General features: G+C 38.2%; 1 protein-coding gene across 1 annotated transcript in view; it reads right to left on the reverse strand.

The window, feature by feature from the left end:
- Positions 1-8,549: 8,549 nt before the first annotated feature.
- Positions 8,550-26,352, reverse strand: part of DCUN1D4 (defective in cullin neddylation 1 domain containing 4) — a 73,167-nt gene continuing 55,364 nt past the window's right edge. Inside the window, 4 exon segments of the mRNA XM_008953924.5 lie at positions 8,550-11,860; positions 11,997-12,099; positions 14,219-14,323; positions 26,014-26,122. Of these exon segments, the coding sequence (XP_008952172.2) occupies positions 11,805-11,860; positions 11,997-12,099; positions 14,219-14,323; positions 26,014-26,122 (373 nt within the window). The 3' untranslated portion in view covers positions 8,550-11,804.

Genomic DNA, 26,352 nt, shown 5'->3' on the forward strand with positions numbered 1-26,352 from the left:
TCCATAGCATATCACACTGGTCCATTACATCGAGGACATTATGTTGATTGGATCTGGTAAACAAGAAGTAGCAATTACTCTAGACATACTGGCAAGACATCTGTATGCCAAAGGTCAGAAAACAATTCAACAAAACTTTAGGAGCCTTCTATCTCAGTGAAATTTTTCAAGGTCTCGTGGTGTGGGACTTGTTGAGATGTCTTCCTAAAGTGGAAGACAAGTTTTTGCATCTAGTATCTCCTGCAACCAAAAGAGGTACAACAACAGCTACTTCCCTTATAAGAAACACCTACTGGCCTGCTAGTGGGCCTTAAGAAGCCTGGAATGGTTAACCACTGGCCAAAAAATTACTGTGAAACCTAGGCTGCCCATCATGAACTTGGTGTTCTGACCCACCAAGCCATAAAGTTAAGTGTACACGGAGGTACTCCATCATCAAATGGAAGTGGTATATATGGGAGACTGGCTTTGAGCAGGCCCTGATAGCAGAAGTAAGTTACATGAAGTGACAAGTGCCCATGCTTCACACTTCTGCTGTACTGCCTTCTCTCTTCCAGCCTCTACCTAAGGCCTCCTGGGGAGTACCCTATGATCAGTTGACAGAGGAAGATTCAGGGCTGGTTTACAGATGATCCCACACAATATGCAGGCACCACATGAAAGTGGACAGCTGCAGCACTATGGCCTCTCTCTGGGACATCCCTGAAGGACAATGGTGGACAGAAGTCCTCCCAGTGGGCAGAACACCAACCAGTGTACCTGATTGCTCACTTTGCTTGGAAGAGCAATAGCCAGTGACATACTGATTCATAGACTGGCCAATGGCTTCACTGGTCAGGGACTTGGAAGGAACATGATTGGAAAACTGGCAACCAACATATTTCCCCTGGAAATATGGGGAAGAGGGATGTGGTTAGATGTCTCTGAATGGGGAAAAAACATGAAGTTGTGTGCTATTACCAAAAGGTGACCTCGGCAGAGGAGGACAGGAATAAGTGGATAGATGACTGTTGTGAGACTAGTCAGCCTCTTTCCTCAGCCACCCCTGTCATTGCCAATGGGCTTATGAATGAACTGGTCATGGTGGCATGGATGGAGGCTGTGCATTGGCTCTGCAACATGGACTTTCACTCACCAAAGCTGACCTGGCTGTGGTCACTGCTGAGTGCCCACTCTGCCAGCAGCAAAGACCAACACTGAGAGTCCCTGATATGGCACCATTCCCAGGGTGATCAGTCAGCTACCTGCCCATGAGTTGATTACATTGGATGACTTCCATCAAGAAAAGGACACCATTTTGTTCTTACTGGAATAGACACTCTAGATATGGATTGGCCTTCCCTGCATTCTTCTACCAAAACTACCATCCATGGGCTTACAGATTGCCTCAATTGCTGTTATGGTATTCCACACAGCATTGCTTCTGATCAAGGAACTCATTTCATGGGAAAAGATGTGCAGCAATGGACTCATGCTTAAGGAATTCACTCTCTGAAGCAGCTGTCTTGATAGAATCATGGAGTGGCCTTTTGAATATACAAAGTGGGCACAGTACCTTGCAGGGCTGGGGCAAGCTTCTTCAGAAGGGTTACATCTTCTGAATCAGCATCCTATATATGGTGCTGTTTCTTCCATAACAAGGATTTGCTGGCCTAGGAATCAAGGGGTAGAAATGGGAGTGACACAAATCACTACCACACTAGTGATCCACTAGCAAAATTTTGCTTCCTGTTCCTGTGCCCTTTGCTCTGCTGGACTAGAAATCTTTGTGCCAAAGGGAGGAATGCTTCCATCAGGAGACAGAACAATGATTCCATTGAACTGAAAGTTAAGACTGCCACTGAGTCACTTTGGATTCCCCATGTCTCTGAATCGACAGGCAAATAAGGGAGTTACAATGCCAACTAGGGTGACTGATCCTGCCTACCAAGGGAAAATTATACTTCTGTTACACAATGGAGGCAAGGAAGAGTATGTCTGAAATACGGGAGATCCCCTAAAGCATCTCTTAGTATTACCAAGTCTTGTGATTAAGATCAATGGAAAAGTACAACAACCCAATCCAAGCAAGATGACTTGGCCAAATAGTGGCCAAGACGCTTCAGAAATAGACTGGGTCACCCTGCCAGGTAAAGAACCATGACCAGCTAAGGTGCTTGCCTATGGTAAAGGGAATAAAGCATGGGTAGTGGAAAAAAGTAGTCAGTCACAAATACCACCTATGACCACATGACTAGTAACAGGAATGAAGACCGTAATTCTCATGAGTATTTCCTCCCTATCTTGTCATGGATCTTTGTGTCAGTTTTAGTCTTAGTTCAGGCTGCTGTAACAGGGTATCACAGACTGGGTGCCTCATAAACAACAGAAATTTATTTCTCACAGATCTGGAGGCTGAAAGTTTGAGATCATACCACTTTGGTTGGAATCTGGTGAGGGCCCTCTTCCAGGTTGCAGACTGCTGACTTGTCCTTATATTCTCACATAGCAGAAAGAGGTTGAGGAGCTCTCTGGGGTCTCTTTCTGTAAGGGCACTAATCACATTCCTGCATACCCCACCCTCATGACATAGTGCCTTCCAAACGGCCTTATACCATCACATTGGGGATTAGGATTTCAACATACGAATTTTGGGGAGTCATAAACATTCAGTCCCTAACATGCTCTATATGTTTATTTTCTTCCTTCTCTTATTCTCTTTTATCTTGTAATAGGTGTATTGATATAATAGTATTTAAGTATTAATTTTATATCATATTATTCAAGTAATGGGATATTATGGAGAAGAGTAAATATCACTCAAATACCTCATCTTCTCTTCTGGGAAAGGAGTTGGTGTGTTTTCAGTTGTATGCAAGGTAGTTATTTTCATTAGGTGAAATTATGACATTGTTATCATTTTTATTTGGAGTTTATGGTTTAAGGAGATGTGTATAGGTTCCAAGTTGACAAAGGGTGGACTTGTGATTATTAATTTTGTGTTTCAACTTGACTGGGCCATGGAGTGCCCAGACATTTGCCCAAACATTTTTCTGGGTTTGTCTGTGAGGATGTTTCTGAATGACATTAACATTTGAATCTGCAGACTTGAGTGGATGGCACTCAATAATATGGATGGGCCTCATCCATTCAATTGAAGATTTGAACAGAAAAGAAGAGTAGATTAAGAGGGAACCCTTTCTGCCTGACTGCTTGAGCTGGAACATGAATTTTTTCAGCAATCAAACTTGGTACGAAACATTGGCTCTTCCTGGGTCTTGAGTCTGCTGGCTTTTGGACTGGAACTACATCCAGTTCTCCTGGTTCTCAGGCTTTCAGACTCAAACTGGAACTTATGGGTGGTTGGCAGGTTTTGGGACTTCTCGGCCTCCATGACTGCATAAGCTAATTCCTTAATAACCCCACCCTCTACCTACATATGGTGCACACACACACGCACACCCTATTGGTTCTATTACTCTTCAGAATACTAATATAACCCACCCAACCTCCCACCTTGCCTCACAGCACCCTTTGAATCCTCTGCCTAAGCTTAACAGGGTAGAACCATTCAGAGCTCCTCCATGGGTCTAAGCTTAAGAGTGGGGACCAGATCTTATCCCTAACCCCTAACCCTGTGCCTGACACACAGTCAGTCCCTCCAGGGCCCATCTCCTGCTTTCCTGCCTGCTGAGTACTTGGCTGTCAAGATTTCTGTGCTGGCTCCCAGATGGCTTCGGCCAGACTATACTGGGGGCTGCCTTGTGCATTTCCTCTACTCCTTTGAGTGATGTTCTGCTTCGTCTCCTCGGAGCAGCAATGAGATCCTCCAGGCTCTTTGAAGGTAGGGCCTAGTGGAGCCAAAAGCAGCTTCCAGGATGTCAGGGCTAGACCTGGCCATCCTCAATTGGCCTTCAACATTTGACTTGGCCTGTGGCTTTTAGCACTAATCGCAGAGGAAAGCTGCTAAAGCACAGGGCATGGGGTTTGGGTGGCATGGAAGAAAGTACATAGGATTCAGAACTAGAAGATGCAGGTTCCAGGCATACTTCTTTCAATTACTAAGTGTGAATTTGAATAAGCCACTGGAACTCTGTGACCCCTTTGGTTTTTTTTTTTCATTTGCTAAATGAAAATAATAAAATCTACCTCATGGGGTGGTTGTGGGACTAAAATGAAAGACTATGTAAAAAGCACTTTGTCAACTGTGAAATGTAATTATAAGCCTCTCGAAATGGATCTATCCTTAGAAGTTCTCCAAAACTAAAGAGGAAAGAATTTTAGTGACAGCCTTTCAATTCCAAATACGTACGAGTGGGCCAATGAGGAAGAGAAGGCTAGAGGGACACAGTGAACAAAGTGGACCAGATAAGTGAATATAAAATCTTATTTACATTGAAATCTATATAGACAATCTCTAGTTATCAAATCATAGCTCTTTTTCACAAGAGCTGAAAAGGAGCAAGAAATATTCCAAAATACTCAACTACTATCCTCTGAAGTATTGTAACCATTAGCTGGGAAACATGTTACTACAGACCTTGTAAAACATGTTACAGGACACTATGTTTATTCAGTTAATCTGCAGAACATGTTTGTTATAGAAAACTGAATTTGTTCAAACCATAAATCAATTTACCAACCCTGGGTTAATTAGCTCACCATTATGTATTTGATATATTTTGCAAGTCAGAAAGCATCCAGTACATACCTAAGAGAATGGCTAAAGTTTTAAAAACTGAAAATACTAAATGCTGATGAGGATATAGGGAGCCACTAGAACTCTCATACATTGTTGATAGAAATGCCAAAAGGTTATGACTTCGGAAAATGGCTTGGCAATTTCTTACAAAATTAAACATACACTTACCCTATGACCCAGCAATCCTATTCGATCCCAAAATGGTCTAGAGAAAAGCCTATGTCCCCAAAAATATTAATAATTGCCCTGAACTGAAAATAATCCAAATGTCCACCAACATTTCATAGCACATCCATTCAATGGAACACTGCTCAGCAATAAAAAGCAATGAATCAATAGTGCATGGCTAAATCTGAAAAGCATAATAAGTGAAACAAGCAAAAACAAAATGCTACGTCACATAGGATTCCATATATATGACATCCCAGCAAATGAGAAAAAATTAGAACTCAGTGGATGCCAGGGCCTTGGGTTGGAGAGAGGGGATTTCCTGTTAAGGGCACTAGGAGACCTTGAATGAGCTAGACAGCATACACACTTACAGACCTCAATCTTCTTAGCTCTTGTCAGACTTTGGTTTATCTCTTGGGGCTCCCCAAGGTGCTGGGGTGGAGACAGACTTTAGCTTCAACCTCAGCTTCCCAACTTTCCAGCTATGTGACTTTAGACCAGTTATTTAAATTCCCTCAACTTCAGGTTCCTCTACATACTTCACGTAAGTGTTGAAAGGTGTTCAAGGAGATCAGTGTAAAGCACATTGTCTGGACACTTTTTCTCAAAGGAGCTAAATGATATCAATAAGCAACCAACTGGCCTTCTTGACTACATCTCTAAAACCCATTAGAGCTTGCTGACCCATTCAGGTGCTGGAGCATCAACTATCAAAACCAGATCCATGAGTGTGCAATGTGGCATCTAAGGAGAGCCCTACACCGATTCCTGATCTCTTCCTATTGTACCTTACTCTCCAAAAGAACTCTCAGCTCTAACCCAGTTGGTGTGTTTCTGGTCTACCATTTCTAAGCGTCTGAAGGTACTGACAATCAGTGGGCATAGGCCTCCCATTCATAGGTCTTTCCTAATTCTTTAGTCTGTTGATTTTCTATTATTCCAGTTTCCTCTACGCACTCTTGTAAACTTTAATGCCTGTGTTACCAATTTCACATAGGAATTCGGCCTAACACACAATTAAAGTCTGTTGATACAATGATTATATTGAGAATCTGAAAATCAACCCTGATGTAGGCAAAATAAGGACTTGAAGGATTTATGAGCACTTCGAGACACACACAACACAGACACACAGAACAGGTTGCTAGAAGGCATCTATTATTTTATTCAATAATTTTGGAAGTGTGATAGGATTACAAACCTTCTCCAGGCCCTACTCTCACTATGGGATACAGAGAAGCCACCATAGGTAATGAAGCAAAAATGAACAATAAGCAAGTAGAGACAAAGAAAACGCAGTGGCTTTCAACATGCTATCGAAAGTTGGCCCAAAACTTTTTCATGAGTTATTTCACTGGTAATGAGTACAGCTGTAGCTCTCTTTATCATCACACATGTATCCTAAGATTTCTAGAGAACACTAGTTTGTAATTTTAGATATTCACACTTAGGCAATTCTGAGATGTCTCTGCTGCAAAGTGTCAGAGGGAAAAACAAACCCTTTTCAGCTTCCTTTCTCACAGCCAGGATTCTTTACAATCTATATTCTTCAGAGTGATTGCAAAGGAATTTCTTTCAAAGGACCGAATACATTTATTGGAGAAGAGATTTACATTTTAAATGATGGTTTTTAAAGTTTCCATTTAATTACTATAGTCAATCTTTGTTTTTCAGTTTCCAATTATTATTCTCAGCATAGCCTACGTACTAATTCACCATGATTTCTAAGCAAGTACTTCTATACATGGGATGATTTTATTTTCGTTAAGGCAATTGGAAATAAATGCTAGGAACAAATTCTGGCAGAGAAAAAACTAAACATTTTTCTGCTGAATGTGCCAAAAGTGGTGAACATGCCCGATTTTGAATTACCTTCTGCCTTACCGGGCCAGAAAGCTTGATGTGTTATTTCTTCGCTTGATATATATATATTTTTTTCTAGCTATGATAAAGTCCCAAAAGCAATTCTTTTCTAAAGGAATCATAAAAGCTTTCATCTTTTGCTTACTCTTCATGTAAGGATTTGGAAGTAACATTCCAATGAGTCATTTCTATTTGATGCAACCAGCGACCATGGAAAAAGCATGTCCTGCTTTCACGTATGTTCAACAAATTAAGAAAGTCAGTGTCCGGAAATAGCCAATTTTATTCCTCACTTCTGTAGCCCTGGGGTTGACACAATCGTCTTTGATTTCTTCCTGTGGGTGTTTTTCATTTTTTCAGTTCATTTTCCTCTCCACCCCATTATTTCAAAGGGCTTAACAATGTCCTTCCTTTAGGGTGACCTTGTGTAAGTTTTTCCTTCATGGGTATGTCTGCAATGCAACTCTGGCTAGGTTTTTTGTCTTGAGCCAGCATTCGTGGTTTACTCTCTCCTCAGTCTATCTTGCTCCAATTACAGCAGAGAACTTTATTTCAATTCCCATGAATTTACATGTAGAGTCCTAGTACTGTCTAGTGGAATAAATCTCATGTTCCTATTTTCTATTATTGGATAACACGTCTCATGAGTTTCTACCGTTTGCTCTGCCACAAGTTAAGAATTCCCTGTCCTAAGGTTTGTTGTCTCTCACTCCTATCAATTCGGGATTAAGTTTTTTCCTTTATCTCCACCTCTCTTTCTTGATGTCTAGAAGCAGAGATATTTTCTTGGTGTGATGCTCAGCTTTTGGCCCAAATTATGGTTTAAAGAATCATCCACATTGACAATTTTAACAGCGTGCACCTGGATTCTAAGGAATCTTATTTTCTACTTCCTCTCTCTTGCTTTCAAGCGTATAAAAATCAAAAGTCTTCCTCGATTTATTCTTGGATTTTCTAATCTTTACATGTTTCTCAGGTCCTGACAATTCTTTGCCCAGAGAGGAAATTCTGTTACCTGCTTCCTTCCATTTTCTGGCCATCCACTACGTGCCAGAGGTCCTGCCCTCAGAAAGCTTACATTCTAGTATAGTGTAAGACAATTTTAGAAAGGGGTAGCCAGGGCTAACACACACTTATAGACTAATTGCGTGGCAGCCTTGAGGGTAGTAAAGTGGTCATTCCTGCCTAGCTTGTGGCCCACATTATGTACTTAATTCTTTAGCTCAATGTGTAGAAATACACAAAACATGGTGGGTTTTTTAAAAATCACTATTTGGCTGAGGAGTGACTGCACTATCTTTAATCAAAACGTTTAAAATACTGTATCTGAAAGTGTTCTAGATTTAAAGAGACTAAAGAGGCGTAACAACTAAATACAATGCTTATCCCTGGATTAAAAAGATAATAGCTATCAAGAACATGACTGGCACAAATGGAGATATTTAAATCTGCACTGTTTATTATAGTATAGTACCACCATTAAACTTCTTGAGTGTGATCATTTTATCATGGTTATAGGTGAATGCCCTTATTCCAAAATAACAGGTGTGATGTGTCATAATGTAATTTACTCTCAGAATCTATTTACAGAACGTGAGAAGTACACACACGTATAGCCCAAGAGTAAGGCAGGAAATACAGTAAAATGTTAACAACTGGAAAATCTAAGTGACAGGTACACAGGTGTTCATTATATTATTGTAGCTTTGGAAATTTTCAATAGAAAAAGTTGGAAAAAAAACCAAACAAAAAAGGATAAAAAATGCTTTAAAGACTACCTTAAATGGTTTTTGAAATGAAAGCCAGAAGAGAGAAGAAAAAATTTACACATCTGTTCTGAAACCAAACACAAATACTTTTTATTCATGGGATATCATTTTACATCAATTTCATTGAAACCTAAAACCAGTTTGCTGTACTCAAGTTAGGTGGCATAACAGTATTTCAGTTAAGCTGGGAGTCACAGGACTTGCACACTTTTATGAATGTAATGCAAATACTGACGACACGAAGCATTCACAGTTATAGGTTACCTGCTGTCACTGAACAGTAACCCCCAATAGAAATTATTTTATGAAAAAAGCAACCCACGTTTTGGTCTCATTTACAGACACCCAACATTTTAGTTGGTCAATGAAATCTATACATTTATTATACAACATATGAAAGAATAAAGGATAAGGCTTACAGAGGTATTTTAGCAGTTTTAAGAATAAAAACCAAGGGCACAAACTAACTTTTAAAGCTTTCTGTATAAACTTCAAAAGCACTGTTAAAATGGAGACTGAGAGAGAAAATAAATCCATTGGGAAACCAGAATCTAGGTTTGCCTAGTCAGATTTATAAAAACATAATTCAGAGTTCATGCTTCAAAAAAGGTGCATGTAACATTACAGTGGATGTTTGAGGCAAATCAAATAATACAATTTCTGACCTACTTCAGCAGTAAACATCTAAAGGTTGTATTCCATGACAACAGAGTATTGCAATGTGGAGTTCGAAACACAATAGAAAAAGAGAAAGGGTTGTAGACTTAGGTACTAAAGAAAACCCAGATGAAGGCACCCTAATTTATTCAACATTAGCCAGTAAATAAGTGCTTGATGATTGTTCAGTTTTGTGCAACTTAGAGAAGTTTTTAAGAAAATGTATCATATTACTCTGTCTGACCCCTTTTTCTCCCCTTAGAAATAAATATATAAAATCAAGACAACCAAGGGTAAGCACTCTGCCGTTCAGCAGTCAAAGAGGTTTATTTTTCAAGGCAGTTTAAAGATTATTTGGAGTTTTCTTAATATGCAAGATTATCCCTTTGGAATACTTACTTTCTTATCATACATAATGCAATAGTTTTTACGCAGTTTTTTCCCTACCATCAAAATGTTGATTGTGGATTAACTGTAACATCTCCCTCCTGTAACAATCCTCTCATTTTAGAATTAACTGTGCTTATCAGCATTTTTTAAAAATCTCTATATTCTAACATAGTGTTTAAAATAACTTCATCTATGATTTATATTTGCTTTAAATAAAGCTACAGTTGATCAGATTTAAAGAACTGTATGACCTGTTGCCTTTAAAGTGTAACTTTTTAACTTTATGGAATAATTTTGAAAATGAATCAATTCTTCACAGATCCAAACCTGCCTAGGCCAGTCACCACTGCAAAACAAATGCATCCGTCACATCAGTATTAATAGCTGTTGCTTGCCATCAACATTTTCTGTTCTTTTCAGATATTGGTTTATGCAAACTGGTATTAATTTTTAAGGTTGAAAGTGAATCTACAAATAAGGAGTGGTTAAGTATGCTTAATCACTACAGGGTTTTTTAAACTTCTGGTTTATTTCACAGCAAATAAAACCTTTCGTTTGGTAGAAAAAGAAAGTAGTTGCATTCTACTATATCATGATTTTGTATACACACACACTGTATATACATACAAAATTTCTTTCTTTGGTGGTTTAGTTAGGGAAAAAATATGAAAATGTGAACACTGTTTGCAAAGAAATGGTAAAATAGTGGTCAAGAGTAGCACTGTCTGTGTGCTTTATTCATTTAATGCCATTTAAACGATCACATGTCACCCAAAAGAAGTTTTAGCCAGACTTCCAAATAACCCAAACCTTTTTCCAGTCATCACATGTTCAAATCACGGATCTTGCTGACCACGACAGCATTTACTTGTTCAAATGCACCATTACCTTTTACTCACTCAAATCATTAGACTTTTGTGTTTTCACAGAACTTTAGGGACTGAATTAGTCATTCAATAGCACCAGATAGTTGGGGTGAAAACATGTCATCTCTGTATTTCCTCAAGAATGGCAAAAAAAAAAAAAAAAAAAAAGACATAAAATACAAACCTAAAAATACCATTCTGTTTATTCTTGTTTCCTCATCCACAAAAATAATGGCTATTGCCCTTCTGTACAAATAACTCAGGTAATGAAAAGTGGCCCCTCTAGGACAGGTCCTAGCATGTACTGGGTTAGCTCAATGCTGGTGGTTTCTTGTCCACTGCCTGCAATGGACATGCTGCCAGGAAAAGCCTAGCATGAAACAAACAAACAAGGAAAACAAAACAGCTCTCACTTATAGTATGCTTGTTTTCTCAAAAGGCTGGAAAATTACATACCATGAAAGCTTAACTGAAAATTCAAGCCACAACTAGAAGTGCGATGCAGTTATAAACAGCCAGCAAAACCATGAGGTTTTCATTGAGGAGGTGAAATAAATTTTACTTAGAGTGGCAAAGAAAGCATTAGCAGATCAATCACTGGCTAGAAGAATGCAAAAGGAAAAAAAGAGAACAAACAAACAAAAAAGTTAAAGAATGTTTATAAGAGTTTAAATCCCATTCTTTTAAGAAAAGAGGTGCAATTTGAATTTGTTCATTGGTACCTATATTCAAGCTATTATAGTTTTAACACTAAAAAATAAACAACTTATATATCTTGTGTGGTAGAAATGATTTGTGGCATGTTACATATCTATATGTTCAAATAATTATAACTCATCATTTTAAAACACTAATATTGTTAAGTATACCAAATGATATTTGGCATATGCCTCTAAAAAGTTATGACTCCTACCTCCTTCCAGAAGTTGGCCTCTTAAACAGTAAGGTTAATTCTGGCAATGTTTGTTCATGGTAACAGTTTTGTCTTGTTTTCTGAAATGCTACATAGGAGACCAAATAAAGTATAATTGGTTCATTCAAAAAAAGGGACTAGAAATGCCACAAAATTATTTTTACAATACATTTTTCAGAAATAATCTCTAGGTGAAGCTTTTTCCTTTTATACACATATACAAAATTTAAACAGCAATATACACATAATCACAGTGAGGACGTTGGCAAATTCACCAATCTGTAGTGTAAATACAAACTGCAAAGCAGCCTTCCAAGAGAACAATGCCACACAGCAAGCAGAGCTGGCCAATTCAATAGCAAACACCAACATGTCCCTGCGAAAGGGAAACAGTGCAAGAGAAGCAGCATGCGCTTTGATACAAACAGCAATTTATGGCTAATGGGTGACAAAACTGTGGTAACAGTGACTCTCTCGCTGCTATGCATAAAGTCCTAGGACATCTGTTTGTCTTTATACCACTCCACAAACTCGTCCAACAAAACTGGCCCTGGAGAGAAAGAGAGAAACAGTAGTAGTAATAATAATAATAACAATAATAATAATAATAATGTAGCTGAGGCTTTTCCCAATGAGGATGATATAGAAATGTACATGAATGGCAGAATGGTAGCGGCAGTACTTACATGCTCCATCTTCATCATAGTTGCTGAGGTCAAGATTAATTGTTCTGCTAAACTCTAGGACATTGCACCACTGGTCTTTATTAATAACTTTGTATTTTGATTGCTGATGGAGGGAAAAGTAATATGAATTACTGACACTTAAAATGAACAAATGGGACGGTTTCAATTGCTTTATGAATCAACTTAATTAAGTTCATGTAAGGTTAACTCTTTCTGTTTGAGGTTTGTTAAGCACCAATGTAGGAGGATGGTGAGGGAGAGCAAGAGTAGAATTTAAGATGACAATTGTCATTACAAAAATATGACAGGGTCTCAATACAAAATGGAAAGCACATCAAAATAACATGATTATATATCCCCAGAAGTGAAAATTCTAAACTGCAAAAGCCATTTTATATAAAATGCAGATAATATCTACTTCATAAAGATATTATAAGAATTAAAAGAGATCATTTACTAATTTATGTGAAGCACTTCATTCAGTGTTTGGCACAAAGTAAGTGCTAAATAAAGAGTAGCTCCCATTAATATAACCCCTGACATAACCAGCACTGCCCATGGCCAAGCCTTCGGCTTAAAGCACATGCAGCAGCAGGTTACTTGACGAGATCCGGTAAGTGCTGCATGCAAGTGGTCTCAAAATTAGGTGTTCTTGTCACAGAAAAAAATTACTGTTCTAATAATTCAAAACTCGAATCTGATCATAAAAGAAGCTAGAATAGCTGTGAAATCGTTTTTCTATTCCTCTTAGACAAGAAATTTCCCATGTATCTATTTAAAAATACAGTATCCCTGTATGAAGATTCATAAATAAAATCCAGAACCAATGATTTTTAAATCTTCCCCACTAAAATCAGAAACATAGTAAAACAATACAAGTACATAAAAAGCAAAGAGAGTTGAGTCAATGGTTTTGAGGATGCAAACACAAGAAAAGCTGAAATGAGAGGAATACTGTCTTTTTTAAAGAAAAATGCAAACTAATGTAAGAGAGAGAACAAAGCACAGACTACAAGTTTAACTTTCTAAGCAGGTAAAAGCAAAAACCAGTCCTGAAACAGTTGATGATGCACCTGGAATTAAGTAAAGTCAGATTTCCTCCAGGCCAGGTCTTCCAGCTTAAGACTCTTTACACACAGGTGTAAATCCAGCTAAACTCTCTGAGAACAGGGAACTATTTCTATTTATTTTTCCAAATAATGCTAACTCATCTCAAGGGATTGTCAGAGAAATTAGAACAGACCATATGTCAACATGGACTATTTTGGGTAAACAGATACTTACGTAAAACTAGTTTTTAAATTTTTGAGGAGTCCCACTTAGTAATGTTAAAAGAAATTTTTAATAACAGTTCTCAAAGAATCCTATCAGATATTAAAAATATTCTGGACCATTACATAAAGTAAGTTGTGAGAAAGATTATTCAAGAGTGAAGCCAGAGTCATCTTACGGCCCAGCATTTTCTCAAAGACCCAACACCCTCATCCTTGCAAGCAAAGGACACTTTTTAGAAGGGCTTGGGGCAGGAGGGAAAGGAGGATGCTATATATGACAACCCAAGTAACTCAAACTTGTATCCCATATACTTCCAGGTCCCACAGAATGACACTTCAACAAAACCAGTAGCTCAGAATTTCTGATCATCAATACTTAAAAGCACACAAACAATGATGGAATAAAGTGCTGGATTGTTCTGATACTGATCTGAAGACAATTTAAACTGAAGGAGATATTGTCAGTTTGCCTAATACTTAGATTGATCTAAGGTCCTCAAGTTACTTGGTGACAAGAGTAGATAAGAACATACTACAAACTAATTTTGGTAAGAAGGCAGATGACTGTCTTTTAAACCTCTGCTTAATAAAAGTGGAAGTTCATCTAAAGTCAAAAGAAAGTAAATCTTCTTTTTCTATTGTTATAAAGAACAGAAAATCTAAACAAAAGTGAAGCTTTAAAATGGGGATGAGAAAAGAGAGAAAAGGACAGAGCTGTGGCTGTTTCGGATGCATTTTTAATGTGGAATGAAGCAACACAACATTAAACGCATACACAGATGCACTCCAAGAAGATAGGTAGCTGCTGACTGACAGCAATTATGTCACCGTAATTCCTACATAGGCAGAAAAGTACAACAAACAAAAAATTACATACAACGGGTGAATAAAGTTATTTGGTAGTTCCAAGCAAGCAAACATACATTTCATAAAACAACAATTTGGTACCTCTAAGAATTGGTGAAAAACTGGAAAAAGGGGCCAGATTTTTCCTAATAACAGTCCCAACATGCACTTGGCAGTGTTTATGTCTAGGCTGCGCTGGTCCTTTTCCTGTTTAACAAACAAAAACAAGGATGAGCCAGATGCCCCCAAATAATAAATTCCAATAATTGCAAATGTGTATTCACTTCAACAGGAAATTAGTAAACAGCTCATTTATCATACACCTTAAAGACCCTGCATCCAGACTAAGGTTAGGGAGGGGAGGTAGTCAAACACAATGGAAGGCTTGGGCATTGCGATATTATATAAATTTACTGTGAGAAAGATTTATGTCAACTGAATGATCACCCTAACGCAAAATCAATTAGTTATGTCGTAGCAGTTTCTACAGGCTTTTCATGGGATTAATAAAAACTTGTAACTCAATCACTTGCTTGTTTGACATTTATGATAATTATCAAAATCCTAATTGTTGACCATAAAGCCTATAACTCAACGGAGCTTAAAGGTTTTGATGCCTATGATTAGGAATCAGGTTTCCTTAATAAAAATGAAATCAATTTGATTTCATTGATAAATATTTTTCTTGAACCTAAACATGCTGGAATTGACTTCAGCTCATACCAAATGCTGGGGCTCTGAAGTGTCTCTCTAAATCAGAGGATATATTCATCTACCCACTCTGGTGGAAGGCAGGAAGTCTATCAATACAGTCCTTCAATAGACAGATAGATAGATAGATTTCTTAGACGTAAATTTCCTAGTAAAATACTCCTAACTAGTAACCAAGTGAAAGACAACATTTCATAAGGACACCAGAAAAAAGATAAGAACATAAACCTAAATAAGGGCAGGGTAAGCTCATTCCACTTACATTTGCAATTAAGGATCCTAATTTCTCATTTCCGTCTTTCTTATATGCTTCCATTCCAGAACTACAAGCGGTCAGTTTCCATGGAAAGGAATAGAGGGCCTGGGACCATAAGCATACCTTACATATCCAAAGCTAGCCTCCATGTGTTATCTTAACTACAGTGGAAATTTGTAAAAGTAGTTTTTTACAAAGGGAGAAAGTGCCTGGCTAGCCCAGTGCAGTGGAATCTAAACGTTCAAATTAAGGGATGATGCTGTGACCACCACCCTAAGCCACATATGCAGCCATATATACCTCCTGATAAAATAAATCATCACTGCAAGGACTCTTAACAGTGAGGTACTCTTTAGTATACAAACCATTTCTAGCCATGACCCTGAATTGGGACTTAATACAGCAAATGTAAGGGCCTCACTTAACAACAACAATCAAGGTAGATGAAGACAAGGAAACTTGCTGCCTAAGGAAGATGTGCAATAGATCTGGCCTTTTGGTCTCAGTTGTGAAGTGTAACGACTGTCCATGAATAGACCAGGTCAGATGGCTCCACATCACCCTTCTTTCAGAGGTCACATAACGTAAGTCTGATGAGGGCAGGTGTATCCCAGTTCCACAGTTCTATGCAAACAGGTGGGACCTCCTTTCCACAGGGTTCTCTGCCTGTCCCTTGGCCATATGTATTGTCCTGCTCAGGGCTGCAGTACGCACTCCCAATGGAGAAGAGGACAGGAGAAGAGGTGATCTAGAGACTGCCTGCCTTTTGCCAGACAAACTGCATTGGTTTGTTGTGTTTCAAGGGCTTACACTTCTGTGATGACACTGTGCAAGCAAATGGAAAACTTCCTCCTACCCTGTAACACAGGTGTGGCAGACGGCAACAGCACACCATACTATGAAGCAATCCACAAGATAAACGAGTAAACTGTTGAGAAACACACGCGGCACCACAGGACTCGGCCAAAGTCCATTTGTTGAACAACAGCTTATGCAGCACTGGGCTGACAACACTGGCGCTCTGGAAGAGTTTTCCCTTTGCAGAGTTTGTAATCATTCACTAAACCCCAAATCTCTAGTCTTGCTGTGATATATATTGTGCCTTCTTCCACCATCATCAATACCTATGTCCCCGTCACAATGGACATACACTAAGGTGACAAAAAAGAAAAAAAAGATACAAAAGACCTGGACAGACTCTTTGCAACAATATAATCATCTGACAAACTGATGATCATGAAGGATTTCAATGCATATGTTTGGCAGTGATGCCAAAACACGGAGGAAAGGCATCAGACTCACAGGACTGGAAAGCTGAACAGCACTCACTTACTCCTGCTCTGCAAGGGTGCCAGCCAGCAGCTCGCAATCACTAACACCATCTTCGGCCTAGCAAATAAGAGAAAGATATTATGGATGCACTCACAATCTGAATAGTGGCATCTCACTGATAACCAACATTTCCTGTGAGTGGACTTGTGGCTATGTGCAAATGACCATGACTGGAAACACTAAAAATTCCCGGGAACAACAGTCGAGAGCTCCCACAGCAAACATCTACTAAACATCAAAATTGGAGACACTCGCAGGGGGTTCTCTGACAACAATGATCCTAATGACATTCTCTGCAAAGGGGTTCCCAATTAAAAGTGAAATCAATCTCCCAGGATGCTATCAGGCAGCCATCAACTTTATAGGCATTTAAAAAAAAAATCACTGTAACAAATTCAAGGAGTAAAGACATCCAAAAGCTCTTTGTAAGAAATTAAAATTATACGCTGTCAACACAAATCCTGTGACTCTCTGCTCATGGAGCACCAAGGAGCAAGGGGCAGACCAATAGATTCCTGGATCCCAAGGTCAGAATTAGACAGAAGGTACCTTGAGAGCCTGCCAAGAGCCAACCAGCATCCCCAGAAGGCCCATCAAGGTTAAAGGAGAAGGAAATGAAAACATCTCTCTCTACCCACCTCTTGACCCAAAATGTGTATGTAGGTATTTCATAAACTTTAATTTACTAAGATAAAAAGCAACGGAATTTTGTGTCATTTTTCAAATAATAATACAAACTGAACAGGCTCTATACACGAAAGATATACCAATCCCCCACAATATACAACTAGATTCTACTTTGTGGTCTTCCTTAATGCAGATTAAAAATAGAAGTTACAGAATGATATAGTACAGCTGCAAAACCAAAGGATCCTACTCTAAATATTCTACGTTATATTTTATAAATGGAATAAATATACTCCGTAAGCTAAAGACTAAGAGCTAGTGTAGAGAACAGTGAAATTTTATTACAATCTGATTTAGAGTTCTAGTATGAAATAAAAAACCAGTGCCTTTGTTTACATACTACTGTTTCAGTATAGGTTCTCCTCTAAGAGGTGACAATTGAGCATTTTTTTCTTAGATGACACTAAGAAATGACTTAACAACTGAAACAAAAGTTAACTGTAAACATGTAAATAGAAATATATTACAAAAATGAACCTTTAAACATCTGAGTATCCAGATCTGCTAAATCAAAGGCCCCTATTTCAAAAGATGTATTTCCAATTTATACCAAACTTTACAGCTTAAGACTTACATATGAAAAGAGGAAAAGAGGAACCCTGAATTATTAAAATTACAAAGAAAAAAATTCAACGGGAAAAATAAAAACCCAGAAGATTTTCAAGAGAGACTAGCTGGAATCAAGAAATAATATACAGGCAATCACAATTCCAAACATAAATGGTGAAGTCAGAAATTGCTACATGAAATCAAAAGGCCTTAAGTGAAGACCTATTACATGTGTCATGGTGTTCCAATTGAGGCCACAGGAAAAACAGACATAGAGAAAATGCAGTCCTCCTTAACCCAGCTAACTTAAGTAACCAAAAGATAAAAATAGAGGGCTGTAAAAAGCTCGTATCTGAAATATTGTGGCTCAGTTTATGAAACCAAAAATACAGCAAAATAATTTTTTGAACGGGAGTTTAATTGTGCTCTTAGAACTTAGCTAACATTAATTTAGAGACAACAATGTTTGCAAGGCAATCAATTAAGCTCAATTCTTGACACTTCCTTTAAAACAAAAAGGAAAACATCTGCCAGCTGGCACAGGCTTTATTATTTTATTTGGTACAATCTGATTCTACTACTGTAAGCACTACTCTAAAAAAATGTCATTATTTGAAATGACGTCTGTAGACACCTAGGTAATATCAGTGAAGAATTCAACAATTATTTCTAATTCTATGGTTAACTTTTCCTGAGAACTTACTTCAAGCTAGAAACTGTTCTAAGTGCCTTACACTTAAACTCATTTCACCTCTATTAGTAAATAGGGACTACTATAATCCCCAATTTATAAATAAGGAAACTGAGGCACAAGGAGTTAAATAAAATCAATAAATGGTAGAGCTGGAACTTGAGCTAGGAAGCTGATTCTAAGCTGGAGCTCTTCACTGCCTACCAGGCTGCTTCCCTCAGAAGTAAGGAGGGAAGAGAGATTTCGATATGAAGAAACATACAGGCCAGTGGGCTCTATCAGTAACTGCTGAGCAAATATGCCTGGCTCTGCAACAACTAAAGAGGAATCTTAAGGATAAAACTAAGATTTTCAGTGTAATAGACCTGGGCTTAGATGACTCCATCATATTCTTATTCTTACTGTCACCCAGGCCTACCTTCTGTTTTCTTTGTAATTGACAATGAAGTATGAGGGAAAGTGTGAGGAGAGTGTATGAGTGTGCACGTGGACACACATGTGTTTGAGGTCGGGGGTGGGTTGTGTGGAGAAGGAAACTGGACGAATACATCAACTAACAAATGAAAGGCTGACTCACATCAGAAGAGGAAGTGAATCCAAATGATTGCAGGAGATTTAGGTTAAGCTTCAAGAGGATTTCTCTGATAACAGGGGTTGTTGAACACAAGACCTAGCAAAATTTTCCTTAGTGAATTCTATGAGTAACATCCCTAATCATTTCTGGTTTGGCCATTGTGGTACAGAGAAGAGGACAGTGTACCAGCTTGAACCTGTGTGGCTGCTTACAGCTTCCTGAAACACAGCCTCAGAAACACTGGAGAAGAGCAGCTGGCACGTTCTGCTGGGAAAGAGAGTACATGGAGGGGCTGACAGACTTGCTCTCTAACCTGCCACAAGATTACCTCTCAGTAAAAGCCATTCCCACTTGAGTGTTCTGCCTCCACAAGACTCTTCATTTGACTTCTTTAAGGTTTTATTTCAAGAAGTGAAAAGGCGACCTCTCCAGTGCCCTCCTCCCATCTTCCCTTTCACTCGTTCCCCTTCTCCTGAAAGGCCTCCCTTTCTCTCCCCCTCTCTAGCAGTTTCTCCTAACTTTGTTTCCTTCCTGATTCTGTCTGGTTCACCTCGATCACTCCACCAGGGCTCCTCTCAAACTTCTCACTCTAAATCTGTCCCTTCCTGCATCAAGGCAGGACTGCAATGCTAGAAACACATCCTACTTTGTGGAGAACAACAGCACTGCAAATCCGTGGTCTCTGCTCTCACCTGGCCCTCAATGCTGCTGATCAGCGCACACTCTCCTCCAAATGCCATGCGCCAGCCTCTGCACAACCTTGAACCAGCAAGCTTGTCTCCACCACAGAGAAGGTAAAACATCCAATGGACTGATATTTATAACTAGTCTCAGATCAATGAAAAATTATATAGCATTTTAGTCTATTCCCTTCATCTAATCTTGTTCTCACTAGGTCCTTTTTTAAAAAGGAAGCAAGGAAAAATGGCTGCTTTATTTAAAAGAATCCATATTAACAACAATTGTTTATATAATAAAATTTATATTGAGGGCAAAAAACCCTATGCATAAAAATACTGAGGCAAAATTCCAACTGTAGAAGAGAACTGATCATGTTGGCCCTTGTGTATATTCCACCGTCTTCTTCTAGCAAGATTCCACAGCGGGAGGAGAGCTTTGTGGAGGGAAAGCAATGTGGCTCTGTGAAGGACACTGGCCTGGACGTCAAGGGCAGATGCGGGCCCTGCTGCTGCCCCTCCTCGCTGGCTCTCAATCTCATCATCCTACATTGACAGGCCTGGACCAGATGACTTCTGAGGATCCTTTCAGCTCTCAAGCATCATATAGAACTATAAATAAGTTCAAGTCAAAGACAAATTAGGAGAAAAATAACATAACTTTATAGCCAAGTACTATTTTAAATTGGCTACAAGGTTCAAAGGGGAAGAAAGAAATGATCAGCCCCTTGGGGCTGCAATTTTGGTAGAGAGCTGTTAAAGGGGCTATTTTATCATTTTCTGGTGTTGTACTGTAGTTTCTTTCCCAGCATATTAAAGCAGAATTCAGAATATTTAATATATACCACCACTGTCAGTTGCAATATAATATTTAGGATATTAAAATTATATCATAAAGCTCAATTTTCATTAAAGTGTGATTTTTAAAAGGTCCACTGCTGGTTAATTGAGTTTTACCTCCAGGAGTCCACTTTTCTAGTAGGAAAAAACAGATTTGAGGGGGAAAAAATGAGGTTTGAGTTCTTCTTCCAACCAAGATAGGCTAACAGGTAAGATTTCCCTTTCCACTTAAAAACAACCAGGAAATTGGACAAAAAAGGTGAAATGATGGCTTCAGATGATGAAAAACAGGCAACACAGGACTGTGATCCCCAAGAAAAAGAAAATAAATAAGGTAAGCCTTAGGTTGATACCAGCTTACTCTGTGGAGGTGGTTTCTAGGCCATAGCAAAGGAGGGGGAACCCAAAACTGAGCCTAGCAATCTTGCTGAGTTGGAAAAGACAGAGCTTGGAGTTCAAGGTGGCAAAGATAACTATAATTTATGCAGCCAAATACTAGTGAGGTGGGAACTACACAAAGAGATGTGAAGGTCTCCAGAGTGGTCTCCTTCAGTCTTTGGCCATATAAACATGTGAAGAAACAACCTGAGTCTGAAAAGAAACATTGCAAATGAGTGAGCAGAAGTCCCCAGGGTTTATTCAGGGCTGGGGACAGTTTGTAATCCCACCAGTCAGCATGGAAAGATCTCACAGCACACAAGGCATTGGGTAGAATCCTCAAAAAAAAATATTGCCTTAGTAGTGGGGCCAAATCATCCCTATCAAGACTGCTTTGGACAGCCCTTCCAAAGGATCAAGCTGATTCCAAGTAATTTATGCACTTAAAAAACAAACAAACTCAACGCTATCTAAAGGAATACGACAAAACCCACAGCAACCAAATACCTAAAATTCATAATATCCAGCTCCAATTAAAAAAAAAAAATACAAGCAATGCAAAGAAGCTGGGCAAGTAACTCACATTACCAAGAGAAAAATAAACTAACATAAAGAGACACAGAAATAACAGATGATGGAACCAGAAGACAAGGTTATAAAAATACCTACTATAAACATGTTCTAGAAATTCAACGAAGCAGAAAAAAATATTATCATGATGGGGAGAGAAACTGGAGACATAAACAAGACCCAAATGGAACTTTTAAAGATGAAAAATATAGTATCTGAAATGAAAAATATACTGGTTGAGATGAACAGATTAAACACTGCAAAAGAAAAGATTAATATTGGAAGACAGTAATAAAAATGATTAAAAATGAGACACAGAAAAAACTGAAAAAATAAAAAGGAACACAGCATCAGTGGCTTGTGGGACACATTCAAGCAACCTAACATAGTTATAACTGTAGTCGCAGAAGAGCAGAGACAGAACAGAAAAAATATTTGGAGAAATAACAGCAGAAAGATTTCCCAACTTAATAAAAACTATAAACCCACAGATCCAAAAAGCTCAACAATCCCCAACCAAAATAAACATAAAGAAAATTATTCCAGGGAATATTATAATAAACTTGCTAAAAAAGCAATGGAAAAAGAATAAAAAGTCAGAAAACAAAAGACATGTTTAGAGGAATAAAGGTAAGAATGACACCAGATTTATAATTACACGATGAAAGACAATGCAGAGACATTACTGCAGTACCGAAAGAATAAAGTGTCAACCTAGAATTTTTTTACCCAGAAGTCTCTTCTAAGTTGAAGGCAAAATAAAAGCTTACAGAATTCATCACCAGCAGATCTAGCCTATGAGAAACATTAAAGAAAGTTTTTTAGGCAGAAGGAAAATGATACCAGATAGAAATCTGGATCTACACAAAAGAAATAAGGAGCATAGATATATATGATATATTTGGTATTTCTGAGTAACAATAAAAGACATTTTTGCCAATTTAAAGCAAAAGTTATAGCAGCATATTGCGACATTTATAGCCTAAATAAAATAAATGACAAAAACAGCATAAAATATGAGAGGGCAAAATGAAAGTACACAGTTGTAAAGATTCTTGCATTATACATGAAGTGGCATAACATTATATGAAGGTAGGCTGTGAAATTTAAAGATGTATACTGGAACACCCAGAGCAACTACTAGGAAAAAAAAGTTAATAAGGCAATAGTGAAAATATCCAAAAAGAAGGCATGAAAAGAGGAAAAAAGGAACAAAAAATAGGTGGGATACATAGAGAAAAAACAGCAAGAGAAGAGATATAAATTTTGTCCATACCAATAATTACATTAAATGTAATAGTTTCAGCATCCCAGTTAAAACACATATTGTCAGATCCAACCACATGCTATCCATAAGAAATCCACTTTAAACATAAAGAAACAAACAGGTTAAAAGTAAAAGATTTAAAAAAGATATAGCATGCAGACTTTAATAAAAAGAAAGTTGGAGTGAATACATTTGTATTGGACAAAGTAGACTTCAATATAAGGAATATTACTAGAGATAAAGAGAGACATTACATAATGGTAAAGCATCTTAATTCATCAAGAGGATATAACAATACTAAACCTAGTATCAGTGCTTCGAAACATGTGGAGCAAAAAAGTGACAGAGGTGACAGAAGACATACAGGTGGAGAGTTCAACATTCATCTCTCAGTAATTGATAGAACAAGTAGAAATCAGGAAGAATACAGAAGACCTGAAAGACACTATCAGCTAACTTGACCTAATTGACATTTATAGAACACTCCACTGACAACAGCAGAATATTCATTCTTTTAAAGTACGCATAAAATATTCACCGCAGCAGACCATATTCTGGACCATAAATCAAATAGATAAAAATTATACAGGGTATGTTCCCTGACCACAACAGGATTAAACTATCAATAATAGAAAGATTATCTGGAAAATCCTAAATACCTGGAAAATAACATACTTCTAAATAATCAATGGGCCAAAAAAGAATTCACAAGGTGAACTAGAAAATATTTTTAACTAAATGAAAATGAAAATATAACATCTCAAAATCTGTGAAGATACAGCTCAACAAAACAAAGCAAAAAAGAACAGGATTCATTAAAAAATTTATCTTAGAGCATATTTTAGCTAAACTGAATCTATCTGGTAATTAAGCAATGATTAAATATGGTTGTTTTTATTTATTGTTATGTGAAAGGGCTTAATTCACCAATATTAATTGAGACTCTCCTTTAAAACAAAGGATGTACAAAGAAAGAAATTACAGAGTCCCTCAATCTGCCAGGAAAAATTAAGGCCTGTACTCAAACTCCAAAGCCAAGTAGAGGAGACACCAGGGGTATGTAACTGAAACCAGCACAATCCCACCCCGACAGGCTGATCCCTGACAGGCTGACCAGGAGGCTGTGTGGAAGCAGAAGCACATGGCTCAGACCCAGGGCCTGGATGGGTACAACTGTGCTAATGCAAACGGGGCTCTAGGCAAGGGCCCAGCACTCCCAAAGGCAGAATGCAGAGAGGCCAGGACGCAGGGCCAGTGAGCAACCGTTAGTGCAATTTCATCATAATGCAGGCGTTGAGTGGGGAAGCTTGGGACTTAGTTGTGAGGGTCTGGAGTAACCCACATACTAGACTTGGAGACAGAAGGCCTAGGTTTGAGTCATGGATCTACTATGAACAACGTGGCCATTTCTCCCCTTTGCTGAAGCGCACTTTCTTACTCTGTAAAGTGGACTGAAACCACCCCTGGCTGTCCCTCAGCGCTGACATGGGAACAACTGTGTCGTATACACAGGGAAGTGCTGGGTCGATATAAACACAGTGGGGAGGTACTAGAGGCTGTGGGGAGCAGGAAGGTGGCTGAGTGACCCAGGGGCTGAAGGAAGACGAATGACACCCTAGTGATGTGAGCACTGGGTAAGAAGTGAAAGAATGTGGACATGAGGCTACCAGAAGAGGGCTGGTAAGGAGAAGCAAGGCCTCCACCGGTGAGGCTGCAGTGGAGGCACCAAGAAAAAGGTGGCCAAAGAGCACTCATGAGATGTGCCAGGGTGACTGCCCCAGAACAGGACGTTAGCCAGGGAGGAGTAAAGCAGAACCTAGATCTAAAGCACATTGGATATCTGGGAGAACTGTGACCCCCCCAGTCAAGGAAGTTAGAAAATAGAGCTGATTTGGGTAGAGAAGGTATGATGTTTCTAAATGAATTTCTACCCATACTATAAGAAACAGCTGACTTTGGGAGGAAAAAAAACACTCATGAAATAAACTATTTAATCCTAGAAACCAGTCAACTATTCTAAAAGCGTCTAGCAAAAAAAAGCATCTGGCAAATAACTTCCTTTTTCTTTTTTTAACCTCGAACTCCTGTTCTTAAGCAATCCTCTTACCCCAGCCTCCTGAGTAGCTAGAACTATAGGCACCATATCTGGCTAATTTTTAAATTTTTTTATTTGTTTTGTATAGAGACAGGGTATGTTACCCAGGCTGGTCTCAAACTTCTGGCTTTAAGTGATCTTTCTGCCTCAGCCTCCTAAAGTGCTGGGGTTACAGGTATGAGCCACTGCCCCTGGCCTGGCAGGTAACTTTTATCTATTATTATGCAAATGCCATTTTATCAAACACTGTATCTGAATTTCACCTTATCGTTTTTAACATCAATAAATTTCTATGCGTGGTGTGATTTAACTAGAAGGTTGTAGTAATAGGAAAATGCATGAATGAGGGCACCACAGAGAACGTTATTGCAAGATGCATCAAAATTCACCATCAAATAAACCTTTGGTGCTGAACTGGCAGAGCCAAAGAGAGTAAAAAGTGAAAAAAATCAATATGGTGGTAAGGAAAAAAGAATAAATTGTCACCGAGTTCTCTGCCTTAAAAAAAAATCATTTAAAAAAGTGCAATCAAACAAGAAAGCCTAGTCACCTGAATCCACTAAACAAACAGACCTAACAGAAAACATCATTTCAGAATAAATTGTAATTGTATGGGATATAGATTTTGTTTGAATTGAGTATGATGCCAACTGGTGCTTCAAAATTCTCTATGTATGGTGACTAGGCTGAAAAGTAAGATTTTTATTTCACTCCAAGGGAACCACTTTCTCATACTTCGACTTGACTCACTATGTGACAAATAGGGTAACTGCTTTTCAAAACGATGATTAGAAAAATACATTTAAGTAATGTATTACATTAAGTAATGTAAGAAATTAGCTTAGGTCTAAAATTCACATGATTTCCAAATACAATAATAGCACCCACGGTGAATCTGAATTAGATATGATTAGCTTATTCTAGTAAACTCAACAGGAGAAGGTTTGTTGTTCTGTGAGAAGGAAAGCTTTTCCAACCTTATCTAAGAGACATTTAAGACAGTGTGTATTGCATGCCCATGTCACTTTTAAGCCAATTCCAAGAGCCAGTAAACGTCTGCCACTAGAGCTTTTTGCTGACCTACAGAATGTTTGCCCAGAATCAAACTTAGTTTTCAAAAGCAGACATGTAGAAAGAAATACTAACTAGCATCCTGGGAGTTAACTTATTCAAGTTTTTTTGCTGTGGCATGTAAAAACTAACCTCAAAAGGCAATTTAAAAAGGGGACGGAAGAGAGGGAAACATCTGGATAGGCTCCAGAGAACTCACCCGTGCAAAGTCAAACGCATATCTGTAAATAAGTTTAAAGTTTGTAGAATCATTTAAGAATGATCTTAAGTAATCCAAAGTATTTCTGAGTTTTTCTGTTGTATCACATCTAGAAAAACAGAATAAAGGCAAATTATGACCTGAGTTCATTTATTTATTTATTTTAATAGAGGCAGTAATGTAAACACAATACCAAAGGAAAGAACAAATCCCTGAAGTTGAAACACATCCATAACCTATTTTTTCTACACTTAAAAAAATTTTAAATGTACAGAAAAGTTGAAAGAATAGCAAATAACCACTCATATACCATCCCCTTGATCCAGCAATTAACTTTTT

This window comes from Pan paniscus, chromosome 3 (assembly GCF_029289425.2).
Source record: "Pan paniscus chromosome 3, NHGRI_mPanPan1-v2.0_pri, whole genome shotgun sequence".
Lineage (NCBI taxonomy): Eukaryota > Metazoa > Chordata > Mammalia > Primates > Hominidae > Pan > Pan paniscus.